The following is a 24,057-nucleotide window of genomic DNA, read 5'->3' as shown; positions in this document are numbered from 1 at the left end:
TCAGTTTCTTTCTCCAGCTCATTTTACAGGTGAGGAAACTGAGGCAAACACGGTAAAGCAATTTGCCTATTATCACACTGCTAGTAAGTGTCTGAGATGGGATTTGAACTCACAAAGATTAGTCTTCTGACTCCAGCCTGGCCCTCTATCCACTGTGCCACCTAGTGGCCCTTAGCCTTTAATTACTCTTGTGTTTATTCCTCTCCAGGTTTCACTCCAAAGTCTTTGGACTTTCTCTACTACGCCTCTATGAGTACCTTCTCCCCACCATCCTCCAACCCTTTCAGCTCCCTTTTATGAATTATCTTCCCCCAGTAGAACGTAAGCTCCTTGAGGGCAAGGACTGTCTTTCCTTCTGCTTGTATTTTTATTCCAGAGCTTAGTACTGTGTCTGAAATGAAATAAATGCTTCTTGGTCTGATCAACACAGTGACCAAACATGAAACATGCTATCCACCTCCACACAGAAGAGTGCAGATCGAAGCATATTTCCTTCTTTCCTTTCTTCCTTCATTCTTTTTTCTTTCTTTCCCAACGAGGTGGGGATTTGATTTGCATGACAATGTATATTTGTAATAGACTTTATTTTTATTGCCTTCTTCTCAATGCATGGGACCAGGGCAGAGGGAGGGAAAGATTTGGGACTGAAAATAAAATAGAATTTTAAAGAAATGCTTGTTGACTGACTGACTGACATTATTGTCCTTAGGTTTCATCAGACTGCCAACGGGGTCCACGATACAAATAAAAAAAAAAGAAGTTAAGAACCTCTGACCTTGTAGCCTGTAAGCCTTAAGGAAGACTTTCTTTTCTGATTATGTACCCACAGTGCCTTGCACACAGCTGTGGCTTAATGTTTGTCAAATTGAATAGAAGGGAACAGAATTGAGGAATTCACTAAATAACAAATTTTTATTCCAATATAAAGAATTCTAGTGCAGTACCCCAAGGAGTCCATTGATAAGAAGAAAGGCCCCATATACACCAAAACACAGCACTTTTTGTAGTAGCAAAGAACTGGAAAAAGAAAAAGATGCCCACTAATTTGAGAATGGGTGAACAAGTTGTGGTTCATGGATGTAATGGAATATCACTTCATAAGAAATGATGGAAATGATGACTCCAGATATTGACCAGGCTTCACAGGCTCCCTCCCTGTAAGGGAGGTAAAAGACTCATTCAGTCTCTCTTGATAGCCCACAATTCACCACTTGGTGACATGTTTGGAACTCAGCTTTCTGAAACTGTGTACTGAAGTCTAGGAGAGAGAAACCAGAAGCTGTAACTAACAGTCATACTGGTTACTCTCTATGTGGGAGGAAGCACAGGCAGGGTCAAATGGGACGCCCAATTTCTAGTTGCCCAACTCCCCTGACTCTTCCTCTTCAATTCAATGAGCTTCAGATGTAGATGATGCAAATCAGAAGCTGAGAAGTGACCTTTCCCTAGTCCTGGTAAAAACAAAAACAAACATAAAACACCTGAGGCAGTGGGTATACCTGGTGATTCATAGAGCAGCTCAGCATTTCCTCTCTCTTGCTTTTTAAAGAGGGATTGTGTTAAAACTCAGATCTCCATTAAGTTGTTGGACAAAACATTTTTCCTTTGGGAGGAGAAGCTGATTGAGCCTTGGCTCATACTGTCAGTCTGTTCACCAAATCAATTGTTCTTTCCATTGTTCACTGTCCTTTCATTGTTATTTTGCCCCTCCCCCTTTATATAAAAGAAAATTTGACAGTCACTGAATCCTTTTCTGGTGTGATTAATACTGGCACAGGTAAAGATCTGGAGAGATGTTTGTTATCTCTAAAGGGACAGAAGATACATTCTCATTTCAGTGAGGCTGAGGCAGGAGGGCAGATTGTAAACTCTTCAAGGGCAGAGACTGTCTCTTTTTCTTATTTGCATCCCCAGTGCTTAGCACAGACCCTGGCCCCTGGCACACAGTAGGCACTTAATAAAGGTTTATTGAATTGAATTTGAAGTGCAAAATGCAAAGGAGAGAGCCCCATTGAAATCATACCCCTAGGCAAGTGCAAGCTTCCATAAACAGGGAGGTGTGATAGTAAATGTATAACAACCAGGTCAGGAAAAAAAAAAGAATATAGGCACAACACACTTTTAAATTTAATCTGCACTGCTAACATCTTCTTTATCATTTTCTTAAGTCTACACAGTCAACAAAACATTAAATCAGGTTCTGATTTGTAGTATTTGCCTATTCGCAAGGAGTAAATTTAAAAATTGGCTCTTGGGCATACCTCTGCATAAACAGGAGAGCCTATAAGCAGAGACTAGTAACACATAATGTGTGTTTATATGCTACATATACTTGTATATGTTACATACACATATGTATACACACATGTGTTGTTAATGTGTATAACATATATACATATATACATATTTATTTGTTTATCCTCCCCACCTAGACCTAATAGAAAAGAAACGCCCTTTCGGCCAAAGTGAGCCAAGCCCAGGAAAGCCAAATCTCTGTAATATTCCCATTAAACTTCTGGATACAAAAGAAACATTCCTCAGATAGCTTGCAGGTAAAGAGGGTGTTCACCTGGAACAGGAGCTCTTGCCTACAACCTCTTCATTCAGGTTACTAGTGAGTCAGTCTTTAAAGAGGAACACATCCCCTAAATGCTACAGTTTGGGGACTGGTCTTTCAAGAATCATGGGAAGAAATATATGAACCGATTCAAAGTAAAGTAAGCAGGGGCAGCTAGGTGGCGCAGTGGATAGAGTGTGGGCCCTGAAGTCAGGAGGACCTAAGTTCAAATCCACCCTCAGACAAAACACTTGACACTGGCTGTGTGACCCTGGGCAAGTCATTCAACCCTAATTGCCTTAAAAAAAATAATAAAGTAAGTAGAGTCCAGGAAGATAATGTACACAATGACTACAATTTAAATGGAAAGAATCATCACAAAACTGGAAGCCATGAAATCACAATGACCAAGAAGAGAAAAGAAAAGGTACCATCTTCCCTTCTTTGGAGGGCTGCAGAACTGTTGTGGTCTGTGCCTAACTCAGGCTGGTCCCCTGATAGTTTAGGTCCAGTATTGGAATGAAATGAGACACTCATAGGTCATTTTCTGGGGGTATTCAGGGAGAACTAGCACCTCTGGTGGGAGGACTTGCTGAGCCCTTTTCAGGGCTGCTTATCCACCTTTTGTGTCCACCTGGCACTCAACTCTCACCTGCCACTCCAAGAAGCTATAGCATGTGCTGTGGCCACACCCCAGTAAACCATCTTGGCAGATGGCTAAACCAAGTGGAGGGTAATTGACAGGTGACCAAACTGTTAATGAGTTAGAAGGTTGTCTACCCCAAGCATGTGAAGACTGCCCCACCTCAGAGTGAGTGGAGGAGAACAATTTGTTCCAGCAGCCATGAAGGCGATTGAAACAGGTGATGTGGAGCCCTCTAAGCTTGGTCAGACATCGAAGATGCCAAGGTCACCCACTGCATCCTGGGCTGTCAACAATCATCTTGACTTCTGTTTTGCTGCTGGATTTCGATGACTCTGGAAGAGAGAGTGAGGCTGATGACTTTGTGCAACTCTGCCTCACTGAAATTCAACTCACTCACGAGTCAAAATATCAACCTGTGATGTCTTTGGTCCTGTTGGAAAAGGCAAGATGGGCAACAACTTAACCATGGCAGAAAGACATACAGTGAGGACATTGGGCACAGCCTTGTAGGGTTAATCGTGATGTTGGTCTCCGGTCAGAAGCCTCAGATATACAGTCTGAGACCTTTCATACCAAGACAAATAGAAAGCCATTTCAAGGACTTGAGCCATTCTCAAGGGTAAACTTGATTGGCTTAAAGATTTGGTTTCTCAGGGCAGCTAGGTGGTGTAGTGGATAGAGCTCTGGCCTTGGAGTTGGGAGGACCTGAGTTCAAATCTGATCTCTGACACTAGCTGTGTGACCCTGGGCAAGTCACTTAACCCCAATTGCCTCACCCTCCCCCAAAAAAAGGATTTGATTTCTTTTCTTCTTAAGGAAGAGAATCAGCCTAACCCACGTGAGGTAGGGCTTTAGCAAACACACCCAGTCAACACGGCAGGATCCTAGGAAATGTTGCTATGAGGGAGTTAGACTAGATGGCCTCTTGGATGCTCTCCAGTGCTAGACGATGAGCCTAGGAACTAGAAAACAAGGAAGAGCAGACACTGAATCCACTTCTGAGTCCCAAGTGCAAAGGAGGCCCCTTGAGAAGCCTATCCCTGGGCAAGTACATATGGCTCCGTGGGTAGAATGGCAGGCCCGAGTCAGGAAAACTCCTCATCCAGAGTTCAAGTCTGGCCTCAGGCACTTGCTACCTCTGTGACCCTGGGCAAGTCACTTTACCATGTTTGCCTCGGCTTCCTCATCTGTAAAACAAGCTGGAGAAGGAAATGGAGAATCGCTCCAGTATCTCTGCCAAGAAAATCCCCAGTGAGGTCTTAGAGAGTGGCGTATGACTGAAAAAGACCAAACAGGCAACACAAGTTTCCATAAAAGGGAGACAAAAAGAATGTGGATATTGCTAGATGAAAAGTAGTTCTAAGAAAAAAAAAATGAGTGAAATCTCTTTCAACTAGGAAGAATCATCAAAATAACTGACATCTATATAGCACATAAGATCACCTACAACCCCTTCATTTTACAAATGAGGAAACTAAGGCCCTGGGAGGTTAAATTCCTTGTCCAAGGTCACACTGCTAGTGCCAAAGGCACTGTTTGGGCTCTAGGACCAATGCTTTTTCTTGGACAGGATTTTAACAAGCAGAGAAGGAGAAAGGTGGGGTAGGGGTGCATGCCGTGGAAACAGTGAGCACCTAAATCTGGCCAGATGGAATGAAGTAGCAGCATGGGATAATGCTGGAAAGATAGGTTGAGGCCAGATGTTGGAGGACCTTGAATGCCAGGCTGAGAAGTTTTCATCTTATCACGTGGGCAGTAGGGAAGCAGTGAAGATTTTTTAGTAGAAGAGGGGCCGTGTTCAGAGTGACACAGTAGGAAGGTCACATGGAGAACGGCTTGAAGACAACTCTTAAAAGGGAAGAAGATGGAGGCAGGGAGACCAGATGGGAGGCTATCAATAGAGCAGGTGAGAGGCGGGGACGGCCTGATGACCGAGTGGATCACTGAGAAGAGGAAAGGATGAAGGCAAAGGATGTGGTGAAAGCAGAGGTCACAAAGTAGCGGGGTAGAAGGGGAGAAGGAAGAAGGTGACAGAGAGAGAGAGTCTAAGCTCTGAGATTCTGACACTGCTCTCCCCCTCCATCCAGGCAGTACCAGCCTTGCCTGTGCCAGCGGAAAGCATGCGGTAAGTATGCGCCGCATTACATATGTATATTGGAGAGTAAATAACCCCAAAAAGTGCCTGTAAATAGACTCCGAGTTTATCCTTTATTAATGAGGCGCCAGGCGCCTGCTGTGTCAGAGCAGCGAGACTTTTGTAATATCAAAACCTAAATTACACATCCCAGGAATGCGAGAATCGCTCCCAGCTTCTGCCTGTCCAAGCCTTCAGTCTTTTCTCTAGGCAAAGGCCAGCTCCAAAGGAGTTAAAGGTCAGGTGCTCCCTCCCCCTCCCAGGGGAGCTGTTGCAGGCGATGATGATGGGATTACAGTATTCCTAATCCTACCAGGCTTCAGAATAGTTCCCCGCCACCTCCAGCCCTTTCCCTGTTCATCATTGACCAACACTGGGCACTCAAAATGTGTTTGGAACATGGGCAAGGACTTGAATCCTCATTCTAGGGGGCTTCATTCTAGGGGTTTGGGGATCCTGAAGGGGAAAGCAGCACCAAATACCAGGGCTGGATTCTGTGCAACAGCTTTTATAGGAGGAATGGGCTTTTCTTCTAGAGCTTTGGGATTTAGCATGAACAGCTTCAGTGACTGATTGGGACTTGTGTGTGTGTGTGTGTGTGTGTGTGTGTGTCTGTGTGTCTGTGTGTCTGTGTGTCTGTGTGTCTGTGTCTGTGTCTGTGTTAGGGATTCCTGAGGGGAGGTCAAGGGACAGGGTATGGGGCCCATCACTACCTATCACTGCCCATGTCCAGATCCTAGAGCTCAAATTCTAGCTCCCAAAGTTTATTCTCATCTCCCTAGTCCTCTCTGAATTCAGGTGAGGCACAGGGGAGATGACCCTCTGGCCAGGTCTAAGACACCTTTCCTCCTCACCCTGACTATCCCATCTGGGAGAAGGAGCCAGGCTTTTATACCACCATTATTACGGATACTCAGCTCTTCTCACCCTCTCCCCACACTGAGATCCTTCAGGGGAAATGGGATAGCATGCCCTGGAACCTTGCCCAAGCCAGGGGTATCATCAGTAGGGTTTTCAGCCCAAATTTTGAGTCCAGGGTCTCTGACCCAGGCCTGGTAGCACCTGCTGAAGGATTTATGACCCCGGCTCCTCTCCCAGTAACAACTCCTGGATTCTAAGATCTGGGCCTTGGACACTTGACCCTTTGGAAAGGTTCTGCCATAGTTGTGGACCCCAGGCCTGGCCTGGGCTGCATCCTCGGCAGGATTTACAGCCTGGCCTGGGCAGGCAGCTCCCAGCGGCCCTGGCGTCATGTTGAGTCTGTCCCATTATATGGACAGTTGAGTTTAATAGTCACTGTGTGTTCAGAGCCCCTGGTACAGAGCTGTGCACGGCACGGCCCAACACCCCCTCCGTTCTTGCCACCACCCGCCCGATCCCCAGCCACCCGGCCCATCCACACAGTAAATTAAAAATATGAATCACGTCTCCCCGCTGCCTCCCCAAACGCTCATCTTGTCAGCCTCTGTGTTCTCTTCATTTGTATTACCTTAATTTAATGTTAATTATGGTCTTCATTTACAAGGAACAAGCAACCCGAGCCAACTCCCCTCCTGCCAGGGACCCTCCCTAGCTCCCTGCCCACCCCCTCAGCCCCTACCTCTATCCTCTCCTGCCAGGTGCCCTACCCACTTCTTACCCCCATTCCCGAGGGAGGACACTCCTACCACATCCCCTACGTGGGAAGGGAAGACTGGGGGAACTGGAGGTAGGGAAGATACTAAGAGAGTAAAAGGACACGGTATGATTTGGGACTTTAGGGGTGCTGGGCAAAGGAGCATAGATGGGGGAAGGCCATGAGGTATAGTCCCAAAGTCTCCCTATGAACAGAGTCTGAACTGGTGACAGAAGGAGGCCACCACCTCATTACTAGCCAGGACCACTGTCTCTGCTCCACCCAAAGGACTTTGATGGGTCATCACTATGGATATTCTGAAAGGGAATTTGCTCTCCCCCTTTACCTGGGTCCCCTGATCCTCTCCCTGAGAGGAAGTCCTTCTTCTCATCTTGCCTAAACCCTTCCTGCTGCAGGACATTCAGGTGTCTGCTGGCCCCACAGAAAGGGACTGCAACTTGCCTCCCTCACATTGCAGAAAAGGCAGAACCCAATGGGTACTCCCTCTGCTTCCCCACAGAGGCATGTAACCTTGACCTCTATGGGCCTAGACCCCCTGGGCCTTGATCCCTAGGCTCCTCCAATTGTGGCACAGAAGAGATAGCCTCTTGTTCCAGACTTAACCCCTGCCCTACCTCCTACTGGAGCTCTCTGAAACAAAAAGCCCCATTCCCTGTGCTCAGAGAGCTTTAAAACCCTTCTGTGTTGCTGTCTCTGTGTATGTGATTGTCCCACTTTGCCTTGGGGAAACACACACACCCAGTGACCGACTTAGACAAGGAGCTGGCTCAGTGAATGCTGATCACACAAGTCTGGGTCACCCGCATTCACATGGACGTTAATGACAAAGACACCCCCATCTCACTACCACTGTGTGTGTGTGTGTGTGTGTGTGTAGGGAGAGAGAGAGAAGAGAGAAAGAAAAGGAGGGAGAAAGAGAGAGAGAGAAAGAGAGAGAGAGAGAGAGATTGAGATTGCATGTCCTGCAGTTGGGAATATAATGGTGACAGATGATGATGCCGAGTGAGCGAGTTGTTGGGGTAGAGGAGAGAGAGGTGTGGCAGACCCTCCATTCCTGGGTTTTTGTGTGGCCTACACCCTCCTACCGCAACCCCCCATCCCGCCCCACGGATGCCAGCGGTTCCACGGTCGTGGACACGGACACAGACGCGGGGGAAGTGATGACAAATGCCCGTTATCAGCGAACGAGGCCGATGACGAATGTGCGGGCTCCGCGCGGCCCCATTAGGCTGTAATAACCGGAGATGGATGGCCCGGCCCCCCCAGCTCCCCTCCCAGCCTCCTCCGCCCAATGCCCGCCCCCCCAGTCCCTGTCCCCTCCGAAAGGTGCCCCCCTTCCCCGAGCCCGGCGCTCCGCCCACCCCCTTCCCCCAATTAGGCTGTAATAACCAGAGATGGATGGCCTGCTCCCCCTCCCCCAAATCGACTCTGGCTCAGCTAGAGGGAGGGGGAAGGGGAGATGCGACATCGCCAATCACAGATGGCTGGGGGAGGGGGTTTGGGGGGGCACATAGAGGGAGACAAGGAGACAGACTGAGAGAGGGAGGGGGAGAGACAGAGAAGAGACAAAAACCAGCAAAGGTTGGGGAGGGGGTTGTCTAACAGTTCACATAGGCGCGCGCGCACACACACACACACACACACACACACACACACACACACACACACCCGCACACATGAACATGCTGACCTCCCCGTCCCAAGCCCCAGGATGCTGTCTTGGGGTCTTCCCCCACCCCCATCCCTGAAGCCTTCTCCCGGCTCCAGGGGAGGAGGAGTCTGGGTGAGAGCCCCGCCCTTTGTTTCCCTTGACACCAACACCCCATCCCACTGGAATGAGTCTCGGGTCCAACTCCAGGCTAAATGAGGTTGAGCAGGAAAAGGGCTGGAATTCTGAGGTAAGCTTCTAGGGACAGGGGTCTGTTGTGACCCCTCTCTGAGCAAGGGCCTGGGTCCTAGAGGGTTAGGAATAGATTAGACGATCCCTCAGGGGTTATTCGACCTTTGTCCTCCAAGCTGGAAGGCATCAGGTCTAGCCCTAGACTGCAGACAAGCCACGGTTTACCCTCCAGGGTTTACAGAACTTGGGGGGAGGGAACGGGCAGTACTCTCAGGGCAACCCACATCTAACTCCCATATGTCAAAATACTTTAAATTTAATCTGACCTCCTCCTCATGCCTCAAGAACACAAGTCCCCTCCAGTTTTCCAGTTCTGAGAGCCACTGTTCCTGGAGGGGATCTGGGGAACATCCCAGAAACCCCTACCTACTCCAGTGCTAAGGTCTGAGGCAAAGCAGAAGATACTGAAGGAAGAAAGAGAAGACATCTGTACCTCCTCCCCCAATAGGTGGGTCTGATTAATGCAGGGGTGGAAGGATGGGGGGGGGGGTGTTACCTGAACAAGCCTGGTTAATGGACAACAGCCAGGTTCCCCCTCCCAGCCCACCCCCTATTCCCTAGTGCTATTGACCTGTCATTAGTTATCCCATATCCAAGGTCACCAGGGCTGGTCCAGCCATAAATCACCTGCGGAGGGGTGTGCTGGGGGGTGGGGGGCTGAGAGTGAAGGTGACAGGCACATGAGAGCTTCAGGGATATTGGCCCAGACCACTGGCCTGGCCCAGAATAGAGGGGGCAAGGGGTCCTCCTTTCCACAACAGGAGCGGGAACCCCAAACAGGCCCCCATTGATGCCCTATACAGCTCTTCCCTACCCCCATGTCTTCTCTCTTTCCTCTCCCTGCCTTTCTCCTCTCTTCCTCTGCTTTCTTCTCTCTATCCTTGGCTCTCTTTATCCTCATAAACCATCAGAAGCTAGTCTATGTCACATACCCCCACAGTAAACGTGTTTTTTGGGGGGAGAGGAAGGGGCAGAAAGGAACCTTGAAGACTCAGGAAGGGGGAGGTGACTGGGCCTGGCTTCTGTAGTCAAGCCTTCCTTGATCCCTGAGCAGTGGGAAACAGGGTCAGCACTCCCACACACAAACGAGGAAACTGAGGCTAAGAACGTGGGAGTCTGGGTAAGAGAGCCGCTTTCTCCTGTTCATAACCTCCAGTTCCTGCTCTTCTGTACCCATTCTTTCTTTCCTGTCCCCCTTGTGCCGGGGTCCTCCATCTAAGAGTCTCTCTAAAGTCTCGAAATAGAAGGGTGCCTCACTGCAGTTCAGAGTTAGTGTTAGAGACCGGAACACCCCTCACGCCAGAAGGGATAGAAAGTCACCCCCACCTCTGGTAGAAAAACTACCCCAGCTCTGGGCCAGAAGCTAGTGTCTTCTTTGGTCCTTGGGTGCCCTCTGCTGGCGGCTCCCTGAGATGCAGCTGCCCTTTCCCCTCCCCAAATCAAGGGATGGGAAAGGGTGTCCCCTGAAAAAGCCACCAACACACCTTGCTTTAAATAGAATACACCGTGATCCTGTGTCACATCTTTTGCCATGCCCACCTAAACCTCGTTTTCCCGTCCAATACTTCCTGGCCCTGGGGTGGGAGGGACCTTCAGTATTTCCAGGCCTAAGAACAAGAGGGGCAGTGTTTTCCTTGGGAATTTATTTTCCAAATAAAAACAGCACCATGGTGGCCCCCAGGAATGTTCCCTTCTCTTCGGGAAAACCCTGGTGGCCCACCTTCCGTGGGCACTTCTGTGAGAGGCTGAAGAGATCCCAGACTACCTGTGCCTCTTGGGGTGGGGCAAGCAGCCCCCTCCTCCAAGTTCTTGGAGCAGGTAGTCACTGGAGTGGAGAACCCAGGACCTTAACCCTGAGGTGAGGAAGTCTGGGCTGGGGTACTCAGCATGTGAGCACTGGGGTTCCTTGAGAGTAAAATATGGCCAGCATGTCCCTGGGCAAAGTCCTGAGAGTGACCCAGAGTTCTCCCCCCATAAGGCAGATCAGGAAGAAAACAGGAGCTGGTCCTTGGTATGCTGGGAATCAGGATGCTTAAGTTTCTCGTGTTGGAGGTAGCCCCAGGCCAGCTGGGGTGACCTGAGAGTAAGTTGTCTCCCATCTGTGAAACGGGCAGTGAAAAACAATCTGGAGAGACAATTCTGACTTTAGAAGGTCAGAATGCTTTGGTGCTATAAAGTGCTGTGTCCCACTGTTCCCTGAGGTCTGGCAGGGGCCTCCGTTCATGGGATGCCAGGGTGGTCAAGAGAAGTAGTGGCCTCCTCCAGATCCTCTTCATCGCCCCTGATGTCCTCCTCCAGCCACCTCCACATCTGTTCCAACAGGGCCTCTGCTGCTGGGGTGTCCTCCTGTCCCGGGTGAGCAGACCCAGTAAGAAGAGCTCACATATGTAGAGACTGTTGGTCTCTAGCTCCCACCAAGGCCAGGACTCACCCCCGTTTCCCTTCACCCTAGAAGATCTGGGTCCACTCCTCTTCTGCCCCCATCAGTGCCCTAAGGAGAGGGGACCATGAGGTGGCAGAGAGTCGCCTGGGACACTAAAGGGCCTGATTGGCTCAGTCACCTCAGGACATGTCACTAGCAGGTTCTGAACCTAGATCTCCCTGATGCTAAGGCCAGACTTCTACCCAATACCACAGTATCTCTCATATGAGGGTTGGAGTGGGAGAGGAGTGAGAGAGAGCCCCAAAAGGTACCTGTGGGGTGTTCCACGCCAGCCGGAGCGCATTTCTCAAAGTCTTTCTGAAAACATAAAGTCCTTCATTGCTGCTGAGTCCACTGGGGTCAAAACAGATTCCCTGGAGGGGAAAAGGGGGTAGGAACAGAGCTCAGGAGGCGAAAATGAAAGAGAGAGGCAGCGGTCTCCCAAATCTTCCCTTCTTCCTGGCCAATCAGCTCCCCCTCCCCCAAAACCAGGGTTCCAAGAGCCTCCAGATGGGGAAGCATCTGTACCTGGTGGGTATAAAGCAGGCCTGAGTCCACTTCCTCAAGCTGCAAGCCGTGGTGTTGGCAGAATTGCAGGAAGCTGAGAATCTCCAGGAGGCACTTCAGTCTGTCCAGCTGCTGACCTGCTGGTGGCTGCCCCACAGCTGGGGTGCAGGAGAGAAAGCTGACCATGGGCAGAGGAACCCCGTTTCTTCTTGTTCCCAGGCTAAGCGACTCAAGGGGCAACCACCAAGGAGGCCCAGCCATTCAAAGAGTGTGTGCTCGTACAGAGATATACCCTTCCTGAAACTGTACCCGCTTTCTGAGTCCACAGGAGAATTATGGGAGGAAGTGGCCTAAGTCAAGAGACCCAGATGTCACTGACTCACAGTGGTTTTTCTCATCTACCAGGCAGGGTAGAAACAGTAGGGAGAGCATTGGGCTCGGAGTTAAAGACAAATCTGAGTTCAGGATCTGCCATCCGCTAATCCTGGTACCTGGAACAAATCTCCCTACCTCCTGTGATCCTCATTCATTAAATGGAAATGTTTATATTTGTTGTGAGGAACGAATGAACTACTGTGGTTTGCCAACCTCAAAGTATACATCTGTAAGGATCAATAAACATTTCGTAAACACCTGAGGTGCTATTATAAGATCACACAGTTGGTCAGAGACAAAGCTGTGACTCAAACCCATGTTCCGTGACTTCCCATCCCAATGCTTCTATACCAGATTCTCTATAGGGTCCCTAGGTCTGTGACTATGATTTGAAAAATAAGGAAAAAGTTTCTCTGGAAAGAAGGAAAAAACTGAGTAAGCGGATCGCAGGACAAACATCCCTGGTCTCACCCTCTTCAGGCTCATAAGCCTTGTGCACTGTGGGCCTCCTGCTAGACTTTCTACCTTAACATTCCATCCTCCAGAAAGGGGCCCGTGGGATGAGAAGGAAGAGATTTACAGGGTAGAGGGGCTGATAGCCTGGATTGTGTGACAGCCAGTTCTGTGTGCAGCATTTGGGCCAGGTGTCACCCAACTCCCCATGTTCTCAAAGGCTCTGCTAGATGGTATTGCTAGAGGTCGAAGGACCTCAGGCCTAAAACGGAGGCTGCTGTGTGACTGGGCTCTCAGGAAAGAGGCTATGGTCACAGTACTCCTGCCCCCTCCCCTCCGTGGGCTCTGAGAACAATTAGAAACTTCCCCCCAGGAAAGCAGCCTAGGTCTACACCCTAGGGTCTTCAACTCCTAGTCCCAAAGGTTTTTCTCATCCACATGCTGCCTCCTTGGCTACTCCCTAGACGCCCTGCTCCTCTCTCCCCTCCTCCCCAAGCCTCCAGCGTCCCCTTCCCCCCTCCCCCTTACTTAGAACTCCAGGGTCCTCCATAAGGTAGAGCAGAGAGCCCTGGCGGTCATACAGGACTGCGTAGGGTACCAGAAGTCCCGGCCCCGGGGGAAGGAATAGGAAGTGATGAAGCATCTTCTGCCAGTCGGAGACCACAGGCACCTGGGAGAACGAAGAGGAACCCGGAGGGGTTCAGGGAGAGATAAGAAATCAATGTCCCATGGCAAGGGTCCCCGAACCGACCCCAGGACAGGGGAAAGAACTGAGGTGGGAGTGGAACAAGATTTGAGGCAGAACGCAAGCCTGAGAGGAATGGGGAGGTGTCCCTCTTCCCCAACCTCAAAGCATTTTTCTCCAACCTGGGGCAGCAGGGAGCCCTGGGTGGCTCTGCTCCAGGCAGGGGCGGAGGAGCAGGAGCATTTAGATGGGAGCCTTAATCACCAGCCTCACCAGCCGCTCCGACCCTAATTACAAGCGCTGCCCACCCCATCTATCCCCTCCCTACCGGGGGGGGGGGGGGGCCCGGGGGCCCCAAGGGGGCGCCCCCCGGGGGGGTGCAGGATATAAGGCAACGCTTAATATTCATAATTGGGTTAAGAAGTCAATCACAGCCGCATTCCCGGGGGGGTGGCTAGAGAGTAGAGGAGGGGGACAGTGAGACGGAGGAGAGGGCAGACAGTGCTTCCACCACCCCCCTTCCCCACCCTCTCCTCCCCTCCCTTGCGCCGGTGCAAGGAGGAAAATGAATGTGAATTTATCATGATTAGGCAAATCCGGCAGGGGCGCGATTCCGGGGGAGGCTAAAAAGATGAATTTCAGCGATAAAGTTAAATAAGGACGGAGCGCCCCCCCCCCTCTATCCCCCTCCGCTGATCGCTCTTCCCACAATTTATGAGCCGATTAGGCGGAGGCTGCAAGTTCCTGCAACTTCGCTAAACGCGGCCCCGCTGTTCCCAGCAAATTAATTAACCGCGGGCTGCGGTTGGCAACGGTAAAGGAGGAGCCTGAGCGGCAGCCTCCTGCCCACCCCCACCCCCACATGCTCCGCCTCGTTCCCCACCCCCACGCCCTCTCGGTAGCTGTTCCTCCTGGAGCTCCCTTCCCAACTCTCCCCTCCGGACTCATACACACTCAGGCAGTCCATACATCACCCACCAGCCGCCTTGCCCTTCAACACCCAGAGACCCCTCCCCTCCAGGCGTTACTGTAGTACCTACCATCCACCCATGCCCTGCCCAGACTTCAGCTGTAACCTCTCCTGGCCTCAGGGGACAGCCATACACACAGGCACACTCTGGCACATGTTTGCCCACATGTACAGACATGCACACGCTTAAAAATATACACACACATTGGCATCCATAATTACAAAATTCCATAGCTGGCAGGCCTTCAGAGATCATCTAGTCCTACTTTCTCATTTTGCAGATAAGGGAAAATGAGGCCCAGGGAAGGAAAGTGTTTTCTGACCAAGCCTAATCCTCTCCTCTCCCACTCTGCCATTGGGCTGCTGACCTACCTCAACACTGCGCTGAAAGTGCTCACTTCAGAGTGGCCTGTGATCGTGTCAATGCCAAATCTAATGCCCTTTTCTCAATCTTGGTCCTTCTTGACCTCTGTGTCGGATTTGAGGCCTTTGGTGGCCCCCCCTCCTCCCAAATGCTCTTTGCTTTCTGGGTATTGGTGGCATGGCCCTGCCTGCTCCTTCTTCAGTTCCTGGGCTGAACTGCCATCGGGGTCACACTGCTAAATGGGTACACCCTAAAGCTCTATCGGGGCTCTGTTCTCATTTCTCCGCATCCTCTCACTTGGGCAATGCATCAGCTCCCATGGGTTTAATTATCATCACCATGCAGATGACTCCCATGGGTATAGATCCACTTGCCTACTGGATATTTCAAAGTGGATGGTCCATTGACATTCAAACTCCAAGAGTCCAAAATAGATCCAATTCTCTTTCCCTCTAAAGACATCCCTCACCCAAAACTTGTTTTGGTTGAAAGTATGGCCATCCTTCCATTCACCCGGGTTTGCAGGCCTGATTTGTCCTCCCTAACTCCTTGCTTTCAGTCACCCTACATATCCACCATGTCTCTGCATGTGTCCTACAGCCACCACTCTACTTCAGACCTGCATCACCTGTTGGCCTGACTTAGTATAATTGCCTCCAACTTGTTCTCCTGACTCCCCCACTCAAGGCTGTCCCCACTCTAATCCACCTTCCACACCACTGCTGAAGTAATTTTCCTAAAGCCCAGATTTGACCATGGCACCTCCTTACTCAATAACTCCAGGGGCTCTCTACTACCTTGAGAATCAAATATAAAGATATTTCACAATCTACCCTCGTTCTGCCCTTCTCACCACATAACTCACATAACTCACGTGCACAAACTCCAGCTCACATTGCCTTCCTTGCTGTTCCTCGAACTCGTCTCCCTCCTCTGTGCCTTTGAAGTGACCATCCCTCCCCCCTTTCCTGAAGGACGTTCCTTCTTCACTTCCACCCCTTGGAATCCTTTCTTCAAGGCTCAGCTCAGGTTCTACCTTCTTCATGAGCCCTTTCCTGCTCCCCTTCCTCTCCCCCCAGCACCTGCCAGTGCATCCTCCCTCCCCACCAAGATGACCCTGAAGGTGTCTTGTACATCTTTTACTATACCTAAATATTCGCATGTTGTCTACCCTGTTAGAAAGTAAGCTCCTTGAGGGCAGGGACCGTTTTGCTTTTGTCTTTGTATCCTCAACAACTAGTACTGGCACCCAGTAGACACTTAATAAATGCTTGTTCATTGCCTCACCCAATGCTCTATGGATACACACACCCTCTCTTACAAACACACGTATGTGTACAAAGACACACCTTCACGGGGTAAACAAAGACATGTACATACTCACAGATGTTTACCTACATACACATACATACACATGTACTCACAATGACTCACACACATACCCACATACATACAAGCAAAGATGTACATCAAAATATAGTGAAATTTGGGTCACATCCTGAAGGTCTAAGTCACCCATCCTAGACTTCTGGGTAGCTTGAAGACAACTCTTAACACAGAGTCCTCAGAGGTCATCTTACCCAGTCCCTTCTCCATACGTGGTCCCTCTCTTCCCTTGTCTCCATGTACACATGGTTAGGCCTCTCTCTGGTCATACTGTTCCTCCCCCAAAATGCTGCTCCCTTCTGTCCCCACCCCCACGCATTACAGCACAATTCTCATCCTAGGAAGCAGTGTAGTATGTTCAAACTTCAGTAGTGGGAATCCGGAAAGCTGGCTTCTAGCTCTGACCCTGCTACTGTCTGACTGTGTGACCTTGGGTAAATCACTTTCCCTCCCTAGGCTTCAGTTTTCTCCTTTGTCAAATGAAAGGGGTAGGAAGAGATAATTTAAAATTCTCTTCCAGGTTAGAGCCCCGCGTACTACTGCCAACGCCCCGAGGTCTTCTATCATTAACAGTCTGAACCACACATGGTTCTTACTCTGCCTGGTCTTTGCAGATGGATTGTAATGTGGATCTATCACTCATTGGGCAGTTAAGTGGCACAGTGGATAGAATGCCAAGCCTGGAGAGAAGATCTGAGTTCAAATTTGGCCTCAGACACTTACTAGCTGAGTGACCCTGGGCAAGTCACTGAATCCTGTTTGCCTCAGGTTTCTCATTTGTAAAATGAGCTGGAGAAGGAAATGGAAAACCACTCTAGTATCTTTGCCAAGAAAACACCAAATGGGGTGACAAAGAGCTGGATATGAGTGAAATAACTGAACAACAACATTCATCAGTCTTGGGAAACTCCTTACTCTTAAGCAAGGACTGATGCCTCTTCTCTGTCTCTCTTCTTCCCGTCACACACACACACACACACACACACACACACACACACACACACACACCCCAGCCCCACCTCTAACCTCCACATCCATCCCAAAAATTTTAGTTCCCTATTGGCAGAAACTGAGTCTGACCCTCCTCCCTTCCCTACCAGGTAGGACAGTACACATATGTTGACTGACCTCCCAGCACGCAGTTGGAGGCCTCCCCACCTCCCCTAAGAGTCAGTGGGCTGCATATCTGTAAAGCTGGCTCTTTAAGGAAGTTATGGCCCCTGATGGGTCCTCTGACCCAAGCAAAAGAAATCTTACCTTCTTCATCAGCATCTGCTCACCAGTGACACGGTCTTGAACTCGGAACCAGTGGCTGCTGAGCTGAGCAGTGACAAAGAAGTTAAGGCCCAGGGAGTAGTAGTAGAAGAGGTTGGAACCAGGGAATGCCATGCCTAGCTTCCTGCCATTCCTCTGCAGAGGGAGAGAGAAAAAGAAACAGACAGGGATGGAGGGAGAGACGAAGGGAGGGGGATATACAGAAATATCTTTATAGGCAGAGATAGAATAATGCAGTGAGGGAGAAGAGTTTGAGAATCCAAAAAGACAGAGAAAGGGGGCTACATATGTGTGTGTGTGTGTGTATGTATATATATATATGTATATATATATGCATATATATTAAATATACATACATTTATACATTTTTAAAAAATATGGACAGGGGCAACTAGGTGGTGAAGTGGATTGAGTCCTATGCCTGGAGTCAGGAAGACTCATCTTCCTGAGTTCAAATCTAGCCTCAGACACTAGCTGTGTGACTCTGGGCAAGTCACTTCACCCTGTTTGCCTCAGTTTCCTCATCTGTAAAATGGCTGGAGAAGGAAATGGCATACCACTCTAGTATCTTTGCCAAGGAAATGCCAAATGGGGTCACAAAGATTCAGACATGACTGAAAAACGACTGAACAAAAATAAATTGTCAGACAGAGAAGGCAGGAGGAGGAAGGGAAAGAGAAAGAAAGAAGAGGAACTAACTAACTGAATGAGAGATGTACAAAGTCAAAGCTACAGAGAGAAAGAAGGCTGGACCCAAAGTCGAACACCTGAGAAACCTCATCCAGGCAACAGTATGGGGCAGCAGAAAGTATACCGCGTTCGGACACAGGGCATAGGTTGGAATCCTAGACCTGCCACCTGCATGAGAATGAGCCACATTCCTTCTCTGACCCTCAGCAGCCTCCTCTATAAAATGAAATGGTTTCTGGATAATCTCCACGGTGCCTTCCAGCTTCTGAAATCCTGTAATGGGATGACTTCCTGGGAATGACCTGACATTCCTCAGGGGACCAAGGGAGAAGCGGAATCTGTCTGCATTACTCCCTGAGCCATAGTGGGATGAATGAGTGTGGAACGGGAACATGAAGAAGCAAACAGTGGTAGTTTATAACTTGTTTAGGTGATGAGAAAACTATCTTTTATAACAACTGTCTTCAAGAGGTGGCTAGGTGGTGCAGTAGATAGAGCTCCAGCCTTAGAGTCAGGAGGACCTGAGTTCAAATGTGACCTCAGACACTTGACACTTACTAACTGTGTGACCTTGGACAAGTCACTTAACCCCAGTTGCCTAAACAACAACAAAAAAAACTGTCTTCAAATCTTATTTTCCACTGGAAGCTTTTCCCAATCCCTCTTAATTCTAATACCTTCCCACTCCTACTTGCTTCCTATTTATCCTGTATATAGCTTGGTTGTATTTTTGTTTGCCTGTTGTCTCCCTTGTTAGACTGTAAGCTCCTCAAGGGCAGGGACCGTCTTTTGTTTCTTCTAGTATTCCAGGGGCTTAACAATGCCTTGACACATAGTAGGTGCTTAATAAATGGTTGTTTATTTATTGACTGGCTGGCTTAACTTGTTAGTCTTTCCTTGGTAGTCCTAACTTTTCCTGTTAGTGAGCGGTAAGAACTAGGTGGCAGAGACTTGTTTCATGTCCGACCTGGATAAATCCTGGAAGTAGACCGGTAGGTCTGGGAAAATCCTTGAACACAAGTGCCAACAGAGAAGAAAAGATTGTCACCATTCTGATCAAATAAGCTTCCAAGTCTCAGTCTCAAGAAAAGATAGCACTGGGTATCACAGGACAAGAGGGAGAGAAGGCAGCTTGGAATCAGACGGATGCCTGAGTGTAGGGCTTTGGAGCCCAGGGAAATAACTTCAGGACGGAGGCCAGAACGGAGAGGGTTGAACACTTGGCCCGCTGGCTCCACAAGACCCACCACACTCTCAAGTGCATCCTGAACCAGATTAAAATGTAACTGGGAAATATTTGACAAAAAAATAAAAAAACCTAGACAATGTTAATATGTGGTTTTCCAAGTCAATACATGGCCCGTACAGTTTAGTGGCCGCTGTTTCTGTTTGCAATTGATACGACCAGACTAGAACTTTTCAATAGACTGGATTGTAAGTGTGGAGGTCACCCAGATTTCCCCTGTACACATTTCTGATACGCTATGGTTTTGGATGAGATCTGTGACTTCATGCATGTAGGGAAATGACTGTGGGATCTTGGGCAAATAATTTCCTCATATACGTTTGCACCTATTCTGAGACTTATTGACTTAGAAAGTTGGCTGGGGGCACTGAGAGATTTAAGGGACTTGCCCAGGGTTACATGGTCAGTATGTGACAGAGGCAGGTTTTCCTATCTTGGAGGTTAGCCCCCTAGTCACTGCCCTGACTGCTTCTCGATTCATGTTAAATTCAAGCATTATTTCTGAAATAACATTTTTCCTTTTATGAATAAACATCTTTCCTTACATTCAAGATAGCTGGCTGACTCTGATGTGGTAAGGTAAAGGAATGAGAAGCTAGGTGCCACAAGCACCTTGGGGTGGCTATATTTGGATACAGACAGGGTGTGTCTAACCTGTTTACTAGCTGATTGTTAAATTTTCAATGTAAGCATTTACATCCCAGAAATCAGTAATTACTCCAAATCAGGGTTTGTCAACTGGCTAAGCTTAACAAAGTATTAGTAGTGCAGATTAAACTTAAAAGTGTGCATGCGTACACTTTTTCCCCCCAGAGAGCCCAATTGTTAAACATTTGCCAGCACACCCCTGTATGGCTCTAGCTTGAGCTCAGCAAATGCGCAGTAGACTGTAAGATAATAAGAGTAGTAACTGGCAATTATAGGGAACTTTCGGGTTTACAAAATGCCTTCCATCTATCTCTCATTTGAGCCCAGGACTTCTCTGGATGGAAGGGTTCCTAACCCTTCGAGGGTAGCATCTGGGGCCTTAATTAGGAGGAATGACCCTAGCCAGATTCGGTCCTGGAACACAGCCTGTAGTGTGGATTCCCTTTTGCAAGTTGGGATCAGACACTTCATAGGCAGGGCTAGGAGCAGAAAGTGCCTGGGAGGGAGAACACTGCAGTTAGGACTGAGCAGTTGAGCAGGGAAAGGATGGCAGATTTCCAATAAGAGGTAAGGGCATCTGGTCTGGCTAGGTAAGCCAGCCCCTAGGGACCCCCAGAGAAGCTCACCATAGTTAGGAAGGCCACACGCAGAGCCGGGTGTTCCTGGCTGCCAGCATTCATGGTAAGGCCACCAGTGGTCAAGGCCAGGCCAGAGTCGAGCAGGGAGAAACTGTGATTGTCACTGTCCAGGAAGACGCATCGAAACCATTCCAAAAGCATGCAGCCTGCCTCTCTCACTTGGCGCCCATAGCTATCTTCCACAGAGGGTTTCAGGGAACTGACCCAACACTCCTGACCTAGTTTTAGCTTTTGACTGTCCGTCTTGCAGTCTCCCCCACTTAAACTGGCCCTACTGTCCATTGGTCTATCCTCACCCTCTCCTGCTTCCTCTCCAGGTCCCTCTGAGGATACCCCTCCCTGCTCCCTTCCCTGGAGTTCAGCCCCTAAGTCCAAGGGCTCTCCCTGCGCCCCAGGGGTTATTACTGTTGGATCTTTGCCCATCACCACTTCCACAGGAATGGGAGGGGCCCTTGGAGTCTCAGGTACCTCCCTCTGTAACACAGAGGAGTCAGCAGGCAAGGTCCAGGGTTTATCCCGAACCCAGGGCAGAGTGGTAGGAACAAGACCTAGTCTAGAGTTTGGGTTCAGACTGGGAGTCCCTGCCCAGGGGTGTGCCTGACCCCAGTACTTCTCAGGTGCAGGGTCTCCCCTCAGTGGCTTCCGGGGCTCCAAGAAGATGGACCGGCTGGTACCCAAGCTGAACGGTAAAGTAGATGTGAGGCTCAGGGCCTTAGACCCAAAGGGGCATGAGCTGACCTCTTCCTTATCCTGGACCTGTGAACTGGGGCTCCCAGGAAGTGAGGGATTGGGCAAGTGCGGACCAAGAGTGCTCTCAGTAACTGGGGTCCGAAAGGTGAGCCGATGGGAGTGCATCCCACCAGAGGGCAGCAGATTGGCTGTGAGGTCCATGTCACTTTCTATGGTGAGGGGCGAACCACTGTCTCTTGATGTTGATCCCGGGGCAGGGAGGTTCAGGGACTTTGGAGAAGCTGGCCTCTCTTCCAGTTCACTGTTCCCAGGTCTGGTGAGAAAGATCCCAAGCCTCTGATGAATGGATGCCCTGGGAAAGGGCGAACATTCCTGACTATGCGCAGGGGAACTTGGCAAACACTCAACACCTTACTGTGGGAGCTGGAGGGTGACACCCCCATCTAGGACCCAGGCTTTTGAAGCTGCCTCCCACCTACCCACCTCCAGCAGCTCCCCTGAGTTGCAGCAGCGGGGAGAATACCCTGAGGAGCTACCAGGGATGGCTTCCTGGGAAACTGAACCCCTTTGTGCTCCTGGGGCCGGTCCCTCCCGGACTTCCTGAGGTCCAAAGTCTTAGAACTCACTGGCAGAAGTTGGATGGGGCATCTTGGTCTCCCAGGCTCAGCTCCTGAATCCCTGTGTAGGAGGGACACATGATGGGATCTCTAACTCCATGCGTACTCACTAAAGTCTTGGCCCAACTCTGAGAGCACTGGCCTGAGTTTGAGGCCACCTCCCCCAACCCTTCCAGAGGAACCCCGTCCCTGGCTGTCTCTCTCCCTCCCCTAGAAGAGGGGGTACCCTCCCTTGTCCTTTCCCCATCCCCTCCCCCAATTCCCCCAGGATGAGGAGGAGAGAGATTCCTGCTGTCCAAAGGAGGCACAGAGCTCTGAGAGGTAGTGTTCTTCTTACCTCTTTCCAGGGGGTGGTTCACCCTGGCCTCAGCCAGGAAACACTGCAGAGCAGGGGATGAAGGGGATTCCATCATCCTTGGCTTGCCTCCCTCTGGCTCTGCCCTGGCTATAGGGACAGGAGTGGAACTGGGGCTTGTGGAATGGGGGACCCACCTGGGCTGAGTTGGGCAGTGGAGGGAGGCAGGCCACCCCCACTGGCCCAGGGTTGAGGCCCCGCCAGGGTAGAAGAAACTTGTGTCAGGCAGAATGTCAGATGGAAACCGAAAGTAAGAGAAACGTTAGGACTGAGCATGTGCGGGCGGGGCCTGGCTGGGGGCCCAGACTTCTCCAGGTCAGGCCCCAGCCCCTCCTCCCCTGGAAAGCCAGAGGAAGGTGAGCCCCATAGCAGGGTTGCACCTGGGTGCTCCTTGCCCATCCCAAGCAGGGGCGAGTGGGAAGGGCCAGAGGCTCTCACTCTGGAGAGTGTCACTATGGCCATTTTATAGGCAGGGAGAATGAGGCTCCCGAGGGTGGATCTCCCTCCTCCCCAGATCCAGTCATCCAGTCACTATCTCGTGTCCTCATTGATGTAGAAATTCAGCAAGGGCAGGGGTCATTCTTTGGTGATGATGCAGTGATGTGAGGGAGGGGAGAGAGCTGTGATGTATGAAGGAGGTGCCTACACTCTCTCTATGGTTGGCATGGTCTGGCCACCACATGGCTCTGGGAGAGGCTTAGAGCCTTGATAGCTACTGAGTGAGGATCAGAAGGTGGACAGGGTAGAGAGGGTACCGCTTTTATTTTATCTTTCCTTCTCCTTACTGGGCATAGTGCCCATTTGTTCTCTTCAATCGCCTTTCTGACCCTCCTGAGGCTCATCTGAGACCAGAGGAGAGGGGCTTAAGATGGGAGAGGCTAGATCAAATAGCTCCCCAAGAATTTTGAGGGGGCAGTAGGAGGTAGAGGCAAGGGTTATTGAGTAGGTCCCCCTCTCCAGGGCTGCTGCTGTTGACTGTGCTGTTTAGGCTTCCCACACTGGGCAGTGGAAATTCCCTCTCTCTCTATCCCACAACATCAAGGGTCTCCTTAAAAGGCACTGGAATCAGTTGGGGGATCTCTGAGAAATGCCAGCCTTAAATGGTCTGGTCTGGTAGGCATGGGGGTAGAGTGGGGGCATGGAGTCTTTCCAACTAACACTTCCTGTTCTCATTTCCTGGGGAGGCTAGGAAAGAGAAGTTATATGCAGCATAAGAAAAGCACCCCAACTTAAGAATTGTGTGGGCTAATGCATCTGCTAGGGGACAAAACACACCAGATTCCCCCAGGCTCAAAAGATTGAGGTGGGAATGTATGGTAAGAAAGGGGGCACACTTGGCTGATCCCAGAACCCTATGTCAAAATACCTCTTTTGAGGCATACTTTATGGGTGATGTAGGCTGGGAGATTTCCTGGGTGTCCCTTTCCAATACCAACAGTCGCTACTCCAACTTGGGGTCTCTGGATCTCTTAAATCCCCCAGAAGCTGGGCTGCTATGGTCAGCCCCGTCAGAGAAATTGTTAATTGGAGGAAACACCCCATCCACTCCACAGCCTCCAAGGCAGGAGAGCTAAGGGTAACTTCTGCCCACCTGATAATGAGGACGAGGACTCTTCCTAGTCCCTTAACCACACTCAGGGATAGGGCAGGCAATTCCTGCTGGCCAGTAGGGGTCACTCTAAAGCCAGCTCAGAACCTGTCGACTCTTGCTAATGAGAAGGGTAGAGGAGAGAATGGAATGTACCGCACCCCCCCCAGTAGGTCAGAATTTCACAGGTGTGCTGGCCACTGCTGGGTGAAGCCCATCCTTGGTGGTGATGAGGGCAGGAGGTGAGGGGAATGGGTAGGATTCCCAACACAGAT

General features: G+C 50.0%; 1 protein-coding gene across 2 annotated transcripts; it reads right to left on the bottom strand.

The window, feature by feature from the left end:
• Nucleotides 1-10,499: 10,499 nt before the first annotated feature.
• Nucleotides 10,500-22,418, bottom strand: LOC114035752. Of its 2 annotated transcripts, none has more exons than XM_027852092.1 (8): nucleotides 22,177-22,418; nucleotides 21,849-21,900; nucleotides 20,521-21,574; nucleotides 17,293-17,445; nucleotides 13,159-13,300; nucleotides 11,824-11,960; nucleotides 11,568-11,669; nucleotides 10,500-11,219 (listed from the first exon to the last, which is right to left on the bottom strand). In XM_027852092.1, the coding sequence occupies exons 1-8, from the start codon at nucleotides 22,250-22,252 to the stop codon at nucleotides 11,094-11,096; spliced, it is 1,842 nt and encodes a 613-aa protein (XP_027707893.1). In that variant the 5' UTR covers nucleotides 22,253-22,418; the 3' UTR covers nucleotides 10,500-11,093. The 2 variants fall into 2 exon arrangements, with proteins under 2 accessions (XP_027707893.1, XP_027707894.1); XM_027852093.1 differs by having other exon boundaries at nucleotides 20,521-21,535.
• Nucleotides 22,419-24,057: the final 1,639 nt, after the last annotated feature.

The sequence above is a fragment of the Vombatus ursinus genome, unplaced genomic scaffold, assembly GCF_900497805.2.
Source record: "Vombatus ursinus unplaced genomic scaffold, bare-nosed wombat genome assembly UNPS02009205.1, whole genome shotgun sequence".
In the NCBI taxonomy this organism is placed as follows: domain Eukaryota; kingdom Metazoa; phylum Chordata; class Mammalia; order Diprotodontia; family Vombatidae; genus Vombatus; species Vombatus ursinus.
This window is presented reverse-complemented; position numbering and strand designations above follow the sequence as displayed.

Coding starts and splice junctions, on each gene's coding strand:
- LOC114035752 (XM_027852092.1), bottom strand. CDS start 22,252: ATGATGGAATCCCCTTCATCCCCTGCTCTGCAGTGTTTCCTGGCTGAG. Junction 17,446..20,520: donor GTGTGGCCTTCCTAACTATG/GTGAGCTTCTCT, acceptor CTCCCTCTGCAG/AGGAATGGCAGGAAGCTAGG. Junction 11,670..11,823: donor GCCTGCTTTATACCCACCAG/GTACAGATGCTT, acceptor TTTCCCCTCCAG/GGAATCTGTTTTGACCCCAG.